Genomic DNA, 12,060 nt, shown 5'->3' with positions numbered 1-12,060 from the left:
CAGCTCCATCCTCATCACCCTTCTTCCACCATACTCATTATCACTCCTCTGGACATGTCTAAACCATCGAAGTCTGCTCTTTCTAACTTTGCCTCCAAAACATCCAACCTTGGATGTCCCTCTGATGAGCTCATTTCTAATTTTATCCAACCTGGTCACTCCTAGAGAGAACCTCAACATCTTCATTTCTGCCACCTCCTGCTCTGCTTCCTGTTGTCTCTTCAGTGCCACTGTCTCTAATCCATACACCATGGCTGGCCTCAGCACTGTCTTACAAATGTTGGCCTTCCTCCTAGCCGAGTCTTCTGTCGCATAACACAGCTGACAACTTCCTCCTGGCTATTCTTCATTCTTCTCCTTTCCAGTGCATGCCTCCACCTTTCTAACTGTTCCTCCACCTGCTCCCTGCTTTCACTGCAGATCACAAAGTCATCTGCGAACATCAGGGTCCATGGGGACTCCAGTCTAACCTCATCTGTCAGCCTATCCATCACCACTGCAAACAGGAAGGGGCTCGACAGTTATGTGTAATTGTACTGTGTTCTTTTATTTATACTTTTGTTTACTTTTATGTATACTGTGTTCTTTATATGATACATGATAATATTATACAGGCTTTGGATAAAAGAAGGTAGCTATCAACAATTGCGAAACTATTTCATAAGAAATGTACGGTAATTGTTTCCCACCAGGGGATACGTGCAATTCATAGCAGTCTGATTTTTTGGTTTGTGCTGAACTAGGATCAAAGTTTTATTGGGATCAAGTTACAAATATAAGTTGACTATGGATGGAAATTTTCCCTTGCTGATTTGTTGAGAGAGACAGTGGTGCAGCCGAAAACTGTGCACCTGTCTCTCTCTCTCTCTCTTTCTTTCTTTCTTTCCCTCCCCTACCCTCCCACTCATTCACTCTCACTGTCTCTCTTTCTGTTTGTCTCCTTGCCTCTGTCTGTCTCTCTCTCTCTGTCACTCTGTCTATCTTCAATTTAGTCTGTAACCCAACTGGTTGAGGCAGACGGTCGCCCCACACTGTGTCTCAGGTCTGCTTGAGGTTTCCTTGCCTGCGTCGCCTGGCTCAGGTGGGGTTCAGTGGGTCTTTGAATGAGTTCAGAGTAAGGTCGTAAACCTACTCCATGTTTAAAATGGCCTGAGACCACTTCTGTTGTAATTTGGCACTATATAAATAAAATGTAATCGAATTGAACAGTACTTGAGATCTCAACATGGGCCTAAAGTCACTTTCTTCACCTCTGATGAAGTTATGATTCAAAGAGTCAAAAGGCAATTCACAGTTTTATTGAAGCTGACCTTGTTACTGGAACCTATAGTTGATTTGTTGAACAACTTTGATTGCATATACCTGTATACCTAAGTACAGTACCTTAAACAATGGTGACTGGCTAGTGCTATCGTGAATATATTGTGGTGGTCGACGACTGTGCATTTCCATTGGAAACTAAAATTTCACTGAAATCTCTGAAGGTGAGATCTCACCTTTGAGATTTCAGAGACATGAGACATGAACTTAAAATAAAACCCCAAAGTGCAAAGTAATAGAATATGAAAAAGATCTGCTTTCAGGGAGGCGCTTCAGAGCCAATGAGATACTGTAAGTAAAGAACACAAACTTGATGAGACAATTATCCATTTAATGAAGGTCAGGTACGATGCCATCCCGTTTGAACCTCAAGCCTGTGACTTGCCTTTCTTGGATTACTGTGTGATTGAGGTTAAGGGAGAAGGTTGTGTTTGGGTGACTTTGTTTAGATATGCACACTGTCTGTGAACAATTATGACATGTGGATCAGGAGAGGAAAGGAAAGAAGACAGTTGGTGCTTTAAGGTCACGCCTCTAATTTGCAACCGAGATGAGAAAGGTGACCCCGGCTTTTCAAAAGAACATAGGAGTACTTCACTGGCATGAGATACTGTAGATTGCTTTTCCTGCTTCCTGGAAAAGAGCTTTGGCCTGCATTTGCACATAAAATTACAGATACTGCACCGCACACATGGACCAGACTCAAACACATACAGTATGGCTGAATAGATGTTCTCTTGTGTTTATGATGCATCATACTGTATGTACTTCAACCTCATCTCTGATGTCTTGTCCTGAAGTATACAAAAGTCTAATTATCTAATGGGACTATCAGAGTTAATGACTCCCTGTGTAGCTTGGACCACCTGCCTGACATAAAACATAAATCTCACTATTCATCTAGCTCATTAAGTTGACCAACATGCTCTTGTAAGTTGGAACATTTAGTCGCAAAAGCTCCAGTCGCTGCTTTGTCCTCAGCAATCATCCAGTATACCATCATAACTGCTACAAATGATGGGGAAAAAAATACTAAAATAATGATGTTTAATATTTGCAAGAGCCGCAACACTGCCACCACTGTCTTTTATATTGGTGAACAAGCCAGGACAACAACTTTCTGCTGTGTGCAGTACATTGGTTACACTGAAATAGTCCAACATTGTTTACTACGCAACATGATGACAACATCATGGAAGTGGTCTGAATAACTTTGATATCCAAAAGAGGGAGATCCCACAAAAAAGTTTGGGAACCACCAAAGGTTTGGTAATCGTAGTGGGTGCTCGGGAACAAACCAAAAATCACAATAACAAAATTGTTCCCTGCATCAACTTTAATGAAAGTAAGAATGTTTGTGATAGTTATTGTGTCAAAGTATTTTCATTCGATGTGATTGTGACTTGTACACTACATAATTTTTCGCCTACATCATGAGCCATCTGCCCTCCAGAGACCCTCCCAGGCTATTTATAGACTTGACAGAGCGGTGATGTCACAGAGGGAGTGTGTCCAGCGGGCTAGTAGGGGGGAGAGAGTGTACGTGATTAATGAGGGGTGGAATGTAAAACGTAAACAAACCTGACCTCGTCGTCACCTTTCATTCACGAAAGTGACTCGGCTAACTGACTCCCACCCATAAACCCCTCCTCTATGCCACATCCCAGTGGATTATGTCACCCGCTGACAGACCCACACACATGCACACCCACACACACCAAATGTCAACCACATGACTCAAAACGCACACATTTGTTTTCTCCACTGTCATTCTTCTCCCCCTAAATATGGAGCAAAAGGGCACTTGAGTTCACATTTTTGTCCATCTCCCCTGCCCCTTCTTACACCCCAGCAGAATATTATGCATCCGCCTGTCTGCTCTTGAAGAATAGCAAACTTGCAAACCTTGGCTAAAGCTGCCATTGTTTACATGTAAGTCCGCTTGCTTCTCTTCTGAGGACGGGGGAGGTGATTGCCAGATTTTCTTGACACTTCTACCTCGCCCATCATTATGATATAACCATCTCTCCCGCTATTTTAGCCTCTTATTCCTTCTTTCCCTCTGTCTCCTACCATGTAGAGGCAGGGGACGTCATTGAATAATTTAGAATTAGTATGAATTTTTTAAGCTTTAGTCTGTGTTTTTTTCCTATTGGAAACGTGTGATGCATTAATAGGCCACTGAGACTGTTCCAGTGGAAGGCTTCTTACGCTAAATGCTCATTAGGCTGTTTTCATATACTCTCTTTGTCTTTGTCATCTTTTTAGTAGAACGGTCCTTATTTTCCATTAAACTTGCTTCAGGGAATTTGTATCCCTTGGTTTTATGAGCTTGTGTTACCAGCCTCTTGTGTCTCTTTACTCCTAGAATTCACAGATTTGTGGTGGTATAAGAACTAAATAGGCCAACCATCCATTTTCAACACCGCTTATCCTGGTTACCCCGCGATGGAGCCTATCCCAGCTGACTTCGGGCAAAAGGTGGACTACACCCTGATCTGGTCGCCAGTCAGTCGCAGGGCACATATAGACATGGACAACCATTACTGACCCCGTAACATCTTTGACATCTGACCTTTAAGATCAAAGTGCAGAGGAACTTCAGGTGGTCAGTGTGTGGACTGCCTGGGCGTGAGTTATGGGCAATAGCAGCTCTTGTATGAATTAGTATTCCCTTAGAACTACCGCACACTGTTGGACCTGATCATTGCAAAAAAAAATGACTGTTGGCGACTTACCCATGCACATTGAGCGATTGGATATAGGGATACCCTGAAACAGCAAGCCTGTCTCAGTGTTTGATGCTGTACATACAGTATGTTGTATTTTTATATTTATTAAACTATAAAAGGATAGATTAATAGGTAAGGTAGAAGCGGGTTGCTAAAGATACTGGACATGGGCAAGAATAAAAGCGAAAGTGTGGATATTTCATAAGAGGCCTGCTTGCTCCCATTCACTTCAATGTACGCAGCGAGATATGTACCATGTGCGTCAATTTTACCCACAAGCTTTGGTTTTTCATCCTCAGGCACATTAGAAATTATGAATATAGTAACGTATTGTTGTAAAACACAATATTTGATACTTTATATTCTGTATTCATATGGCAGGTGTTCTGTCACCCGTTCGCTTAAAACCTATATTTTTAGCGTCAGTCAAAGCTTATTTCCATTTTTATTAGCTGTAGCCTGCGACGTTGCGACGGCGTGCACCTGCAATTCAAATTTTGAATCATGGCAAAACCGGTGGCCGATCATGAAAATTGTTGTGGAACCCCGCACACTGCACGACAGTTCAGTCGGGTTCGGCCGCGTCGCTCGGTATGCGGCAGAATAGTGAAGTGCATCAGCGACTGTGTCATCCTTGATCTTACCCGAGGGCATTACTATACGCACGTGTATCACAGCAGTGCCATTAATAGCGCAATTAGCCCGAGCCGAGAGTCGAACCCTGAACCTCACGTGTTAACCGTTACTTCACCCTGCTGCCCATTAGAAATATATCTTATTGAAATTGTAACACTTTTTCATGGAAATTCTTCATGTATGCATGGTTAGAAGTCTAAACCTGATTGTGCATTTGGCAGCATCTTAAATTTTGTGTGGAAAAAATTCCCATATAGCACATTCAATATAGAGTACAGTATCTGCCACATCTCATTAGACCAGGTTGTCATCTGTTTTGCGAATGTAGGATCGTATTAGCTAAAAGGAGGCAAAATGTCATCTAGATGCTTCAGGATCAACAAAACAAAATGTCAAAATCTTGCCAGGCTTCAGTTTATTGAGCATTGACAGATTTAACTCCAAAATTCATGGTGTGTACATAATTTGTTTTTGTTTTTCCTTTACAGCAGTTAACATAATGTAAAGTATATCTATGTATCATTTATAGGATGAGGGCTATCAGAAGCTTCAATCTTTGCTATAACTACATGTCAATTAATTGAAAATATTGTTTTGAAATTAGAAGAAATTGCAATCAGTGGAACAGCGTGTGGTATGATTGAAGGTTCCGTTGTGGTTTATTTTCCTTCACATGGGCCCAAAGATCCTTGCCTTTCCTGCCAAGAAATATATCTTTGCTGTTTTTATCTGCCCTTCTCTTCCTCCATTGGTCCCACATTAACCGCCATGTTGTTCCCATACACTGATGCCCGTATGTGTTCTGTTTTCTTCGGCTCACTTCTCATGTAGGTCATTACTCCCAGCGCTTTGGCCTCAATTCCAAAGTATTCTCTCGAATACAGAACCTCTGTACAGCCAAAGCCATTGTTAGGAGTTCTGTGGACAAGCAAGCTGACTTACAGTTCTAGTATTTATTTACCATTAAGTTTGTGACATACTGTAACTAAAGCTAGAATTATAACATGCTATCATTTCTGTCTTCCAGCTAACTCAGGCGGCTCCCTCCAAGGTCCACAGACACCCCAATCTTCAGGCAGCAGCTCCACTGTGGAAGGTGCAGGGGACCTCTTACCCCCCACCCGTGCCACCACCCCTCCTGGACAGGCCACACATGTGCATCAAAACAGGTACCCTAAATCATATTTCACTATTTCTACACATCTAATGACCCAATTATTTGTAGCTATATTGACTTTTCATTCAATACATTTCACATTTTATGTATCCATGGTCCGTGTAAAATACCTTTAGACATTTTCAAATTGATGCCTATCTTGGGAAAGGTGGGGGAGTTGATTTACAGACCGAAAGGTCACGCGAGACAGATGTGAGGAATCCTGTAGTACACTTGATCACTTGTGATTTGAAGATGAAGTAAAGCTCATATTTTATTCCACTTCCACAAAGGACATATATAGGACTTTTCATGTGCTCCTTGATTTTGCGAGCAAGTAACGGTGCCATCAATAAAATAAATGTTTTAAAAGTGCATCAGGGCAGCAGATAGTTTTACAAGCTTGACACAAATAATACAATAAAAACACAATTAGACAATCACAATTGTCATTGTCAGCTGTAAAGGGGTCTCATGGGCTTTCTATGATTTTGTGGGTCCATAATGCTCTCAGAAAATAAAATGTGGACCGAATATTTTATGTCAATCTGTTTCACACATGCCTGCACGGTGGAAAACTGGTTAGCACATCTGCCTCACAGTTAGGGACCGGGTTTCAAATCTCGGCCCCGCCTGTGCGGAGTTTGCATGTTCTCCGGGCACTCCGGTTTCCTCCCACATCCCCAAAAAACATGCGTGGTTGGTTGATTGAGGACTCTAAATTGCCCGTAGGTGTAAATGTGAGTGTGAATGCTTGTTTGTTTCTATGTGCACTACGATTGGCTGGCGACCAGTTCAGGGTATACCCGCCTCCCGCCCGAAGATAGCTGGGATAGGCTCCAGCAGCCCGCGACCCTAGTGAGGATAAGCGGTAAAGAAAATGGATTGATGATGGATGTTTCACACATGGCGGCACGGTGGCCAACTGGTTAGCACATCTGCCTCCCACATCCCAAAAACATGCGTGGTAGGTTGATTGAAGACTCTAAATTGCCCGTAGGTGTGAATGTGAGTGCGAATGGTTGTTTGTTTATATGTGCCCTGCGATTGGCTGGTGACCAGTTCAGGGTGTACCGCGCCTCTCGCCCGAAAATAGCTCAGATAGGCTCCAGCACACGCGCGGCCCGAGTGAAGATAAGCGGTATAGAAAATGGATGTTTCACACATGTGTTTTGTTAGTTCAACACAAAAATATAAAGATGACCCAATATAATTTTTCGTGAGTAAACAAAATAAAATTGTGACAGGCTGACATACAAATATTAAGTATTAACTTATTTTAATTATGTTATTATTAATTAGTTCAGGTCACTGATGGTGTAGTGGTACACTCACTGACTTCGGTGCGGGCAACGTGGGTTCAGTTCCCGCTCAGTGACGGTGTGAATGTGAGTGTGAATGGTTGTCCGTGTCTATATGTGCCCTGTGACTGACTGGCGACCAGTTGAGGGTGTAGTCCGCCTTTCGCCCGAAGTCACCTGGGATAGGCTCCAGCGCCCCGCGACCCTAACCAGGATAAGCCGTGTTGAAAATGGATGGATGAGTTCACATTTCTCACACAGCTCCTTCCTCCTCCCCTTTTCCTACTCTCCTCATTGTCCCTCCATTCCTATCCCCTCCCTTTTCCAGGAGCAGCGTGAGTGTGCAGGATCCCTTCTCAGAGGTCAGCGACCCAGCCTTCCAGAAGCGTGCTGCCTCTCTGCCACCCTCTGCTCCATACCAGCAGGGCCTCGGCATGCCAGACATGATGATGCGGATGCAATATGATGCCAAGGACCCCTTCGCTGGCATGAGGAAGAGTGAGTGAGGCCAACACAAAGCCCTGGCTTGTGAATAACTAGTCATTTTGTCATAAAATCAACTGTTATGTACATTTTCATCGTTTTATAAAATCGTTCATATTAGTCCAGAATTTATTTTCTTTCTTTTTTTATTTTATTTTTTTTACAAAATTATTCAAACGGGGCTTTCCCAATGCAGGAACCATTGCAGGAACTTCCCTAGTCTACAGCTTGAGTTCCCCCTGTGTCCCCACCTAAAACAATTACCAGGATACGGAAGGTTCCCCCTGGATTCTTTAGTTCCTCGTGGCAGATAGGGTCTTCCTAGAGCTACGAGGAACTCTTTTTGGGTGCTGGCAAACGCTGATTGTTGACAGACCTCTGTAGGCGTTTACGTTTTCATTCACAGAGCCGCCATTATGCAGCAGTACGCAAGGCTCAAAATAAGAGGATTAAAATACAGAAAAAGCAAAACTTCGCTAAAGAGCGGAGGTCCAAGCCCAAGCGGGCGTGTGCGTCTTCCTCTGCCGGGGCTGAGGAGCGTGAGGCTTCCAAACACCGATCTTTACATTTTCCCGCTGAGCTGCACTCGGTGGACAAGGAGCAGGCTGGCTCTGTGCTTACCGAAGTCCGCCGGGAGGTCTGCCGCTGGAGGAATGTCCACTGCTGCCCAACTCGGTCCCGCTAAGGAGCGGAGGTCCAAGCCCAAGTGGACGTTGGGGTCTTCCTCGGCCGGGCCTGAGGGGACGAACCGGCGTGAGGCTGGCCAGTGGGGACGCTCTGATGGTCTAATCCAGTCTGTCGTGGGGAATTGTTTTTTTTAAAAACTTTTATTCATAAATGTTTTGGGTTTTTTTCATGCAAACACATTTGCCAACCCAAAAACTTCACACTGCTGTTTTTAAAAACCGACTAAGAGCTGTCCATGAAGTCATGTATTTATTTATTTATTTTAACCTTAGGCAGGTAAACCAGGTAAACTCCCTACCTCAAAGACTGTCTGCAGTCAGGTTGGCATTGCAAATGAGAATTAGTTCTCAATTACCTCACCTGGATAAAGGGTTCGGTTTTAAAGGTATCAAATTTTTTTGAAATTTAGATTAAGATATAAAATAAGAGGCGGCATGGGGGCTGACTGGTTTGCATGTCTGCCTCACAGTTCAATCCCCGGCCCCGCCTGTGTGGAGTTTGCATGTTCTCCCCGTGCCTGAGTGGTTATTCTCCGTGTACTCAGGTTTCCTCCCAAACCCCAAAAACATGCATGGTAGGTTAATTGAAAACTCTAAATTGCCCGCTGGTGTGAATGGTTGTTTGTTTATATGTGGCCTGCGATTGGCTGGCGACCAGTCCAGGGTGTACCCTACCTCTCGCCCAGAGTCAGCTGCGATTGGCTCCAGCACCCCCGCGACCCGCGTGAGGATAAGCGGTACAGAAGATGAATGAATGACTGATTATAAAATAACACATTGAAAGCTTGAAATACCAGCATTTTTTCAGATCCAGTCATTTGCTGAAGCTACCCTGAAGTAATAAGTGTGATGGAAACACAAACCACATGGTCCACAGGAACCTTTTGCTACCAGGAACTCAAAGTTCCTGGGCAGGTTGGTGGAAAAGCCCCCAATCAACCACAGCAAAGTGAGTCTAATCAACATCAAATTTCTGAACATTGTTCATGGTTAAAAAATGTATTATAAATAAATTGTCTTGCCGTTAACAGGATTGCCCCAGACAAAATTCAATGGTCAAACTGATTAACAATAAAGGAATTGAATTCAGTTCAATACAGGTTACCACACGCCCCTCCATTAACTACATAAGCTGCTTCGGTGGACTTGTAGCTGAGGATTCGCCTCATCATAACTGGTTTATCTTTTTCATCATCCCCCTTCCAACGTCTCATGCTTTCCACCTTGCTGTGGAAAATGTGTGGACCAGTTCGTATGATTCATACTTCAAAACAAACTCTGAAACCTAAATAGGAACGGAGTTCGAATGAATGATAAGAGACATAAGTTGCATTCCCGGTGCCATCGTGTTTTATCACATCTGTCTCACAGATCTGACGTTATGAGTTCAACTCTCGTCTCTAGCCTTCTTGTCTGGGATTTGCATGTTTACCCTATGCTTTTGCAGGGTTTCTCCTCCCACATTTCCAAAAACATGCATATTAGGTTAATTGAAGACTCTAAATTGTCAATAGGTGTTTTGAACGCTTGTTAGTCTATATGTGCCCTGTGATTGACTGGACACTAGTCCAGGGTTTACTTCGCCTCTCACCCAAAATCAGTTGGCATAGGCCCATAACTCTAATGAGGAATGGCATTATAGAAAATAAATGGATGGATTGATGCATGACTGGATGGATGGACCTGCCTCGTGACCTGCCTAATAACAGAATAAGATCCAGAAAATTTTATTAATTCTCGTTGGGCAATTAAGGGAGCAGATTGTGACAGTTATTTAGACAGTTTACAACACACAAATCCATCCATCCATTTTCCGTACCGCTTATCCTCACGAAGGCTCGCGGGTGTGCTGGAGCTTATCCCAGCTATCTTCGGGCGAGAGGCGGGGTACACCCTGAACTGGTTGCCAGCCAGTTGCAGGGCAATACAAAAATAGAAGAAGAAATATACAGCATGTATTTGCATTATTGAACCGAGTATTATAGAATAAGCAATAGTGTCTCATCGTCCTTATGGGTTATTAGAGGTCAGAGTTCTGAGAGTTCAGGAGAAGAACAGCCTGGAGGTCGAAGGTGGTTCTTTACTGGGTGCTGGAGTCCAAAAGCAGCCGTAACCAATGAGTAAGTCGAAACTGGTGAATAACTACGAGGGAATGTTGCCACCTGCTGGCCTGCAAAGGCCACGACTCAATAGTGAAACACATTTTAGGTCACAATTGCACATTATACATTTTTTTCATAATGCATGATAAAATATTTTGCTCAGAGTATCTACATTCTTACATATGTGACATACTCATATACATATATTTTCCTCTTTGGATTGTCCCCCCTCAGTGGCAGGTGCTGATCCCTACATGCCTGGCCAGATGCCGCCTGGAGGTGTGCAGGACTTGTACGGACGGCCCCCAACAGCCCTTAGCATGAGTCAACGCTCACAGTACTATGGCTATGACAGGAGGTGAGCATTAGAGCCATACCTAGATGTTAGAAGAAATCCTGCTATGTCACGTAAATTCTTTGTGAGGATGGACAAGTGGAAACTGTAAATTTGAACTCAAATCTTTGAAATTCTTGAATTCTAGGATCAAACTGTCACCACCATAAATTATGGCATAATGGTATAAATGATTAATTGTACAGGTTTTTACCATTTTAGAACTCTTACCTGTTTTACAAGTGTATAAAAATGTTTTAAAACAAAGGCTAAAAACGAATGTTGATGAGACGTGCAGACTTGGTCACGAAAAAGAAGTTTTTATTACTTGTGCTTCGGAGGTGAGTTTCTTCACAATGCAAAACAGATGACTTTTCTTTTATTATTTTTGTCAATGAAGCCAGAATCTACTAAGGAGCCAGGACAAAGAAATGTAGAGTGTCACAATAATTTTCTGTGTCATCACCACATTTTTCCTCTTTGGCGTCACCAACAGCTTTCTGTGGTGGTGTCACACAAAGGCCGAAAAATAATAAACAAACAAAAGATTTGTGGGGTTAATACTTTATATTAATTACCCAGAAGTCAGAAAAGATATGCTAAAGTCGTCATGCCTGACACTGGTTCCACCTCTGGAGTTTTGTGCAACTTTAGAACAACTTTATTTTTTCCCCTGAAAAAATCATAGTCATATTCCAAGGTTGACTATGACCTCAGGTTCATTTAACTTTGGAGCATCCACTGTCTGTCAGTAGAGGCATAAAAATGGAATTGTTGTTTAATCTGCAGACCGGACCACTTGATGGGGATGGAGGGAAGCATGGGTCCCCCTGGTAGTCAGAACAGCATGGCACCTCACAGTGAGGGTAGCGTGTATTCTCCCAGCAGATACCCTTCACAGCAGAGGTCAGAACCTGTCTGTGATGTGTCGTAGTTTCCTCATGTGTTGCATTTTTTGTGCCTATCTAGAAAGCAGTGAGTGTTCCATTGCTGTTTTGTTTTATTTTTAAGACATGATGGCTACAGTCCGCAGTATCCTGGCATGCCATACGGGATGCATCCTTCTGGCATGTACCAGCAGCAACAGGTGAGTCGCGGATGGTGTTTAAAATGCTTTGCATTCCATAATGAGATCCAACCAAATGATAACTACTGGAGCTGGTTCTCCTGATTAATGCCAGTTCAGTCGCACTGACTCAAAATCAGCCACTGGTGGCCACAACATGAGATGTACCTGCATATCTAATGTGATCCCAATAGAATAATATGTTCATTACTTATTTATTCTGTACAAGAAGTGTATTGCATTT

The 12,060-nt window shown here is 43.1% G+C and overlaps 1 protein-coding gene across 6 annotated transcripts in view; it reads left to right on the top strand.

Moving 5' to 3' along the window:
* arid1b (AT-rich interactive domain 1B) overlaps window positions 1–12,060 on the top strand; it is a 249,881-nt gene that overhangs the window by 232,978 nt on the left and 4,843 nt on the right. For all 6 annotated transcript variants that reach the window (XM_061794174.1, XM_061794173.1, XM_061794171.1 and 3 more), the window contains 5 exons: window positions 5,716–5,857; window positions 7,474–7,643; window positions 10,651–10,774; window positions 11,540–11,656; window positions 11,762–11,837. In XM_061794174.1, coding sequence (XP_061650158.1) covers window positions 5,716–5,857; window positions 7,474–7,643; window positions 10,651–10,774; window positions 11,540–11,656; window positions 11,762–11,837 — 629 coding nt within the window. The remainder of the gene's footprint in view (window positions 1–5,715; window positions 5,858–7,473; window positions 7,644–10,650; window positions 10,775–11,539; window positions 11,657–11,761; window positions 11,838–12,060) is intronic.

The sequence above is a fragment of the Phyllopteryx taeniolatus genome, chromosome 13 (assembly GCF_024500385.1).
Source record: "Phyllopteryx taeniolatus isolate TA_2022b chromosome 13, UOR_Ptae_1.2, whole genome shotgun sequence".
NCBI lineage: Eukaryota > Metazoa > Chordata > Actinopteri > Syngnathiformes > Syngnathidae > Phyllopteryx > Phyllopteryx taeniolatus.
This window is presented reverse-complemented; position numbering and strand designations above follow the sequence as displayed.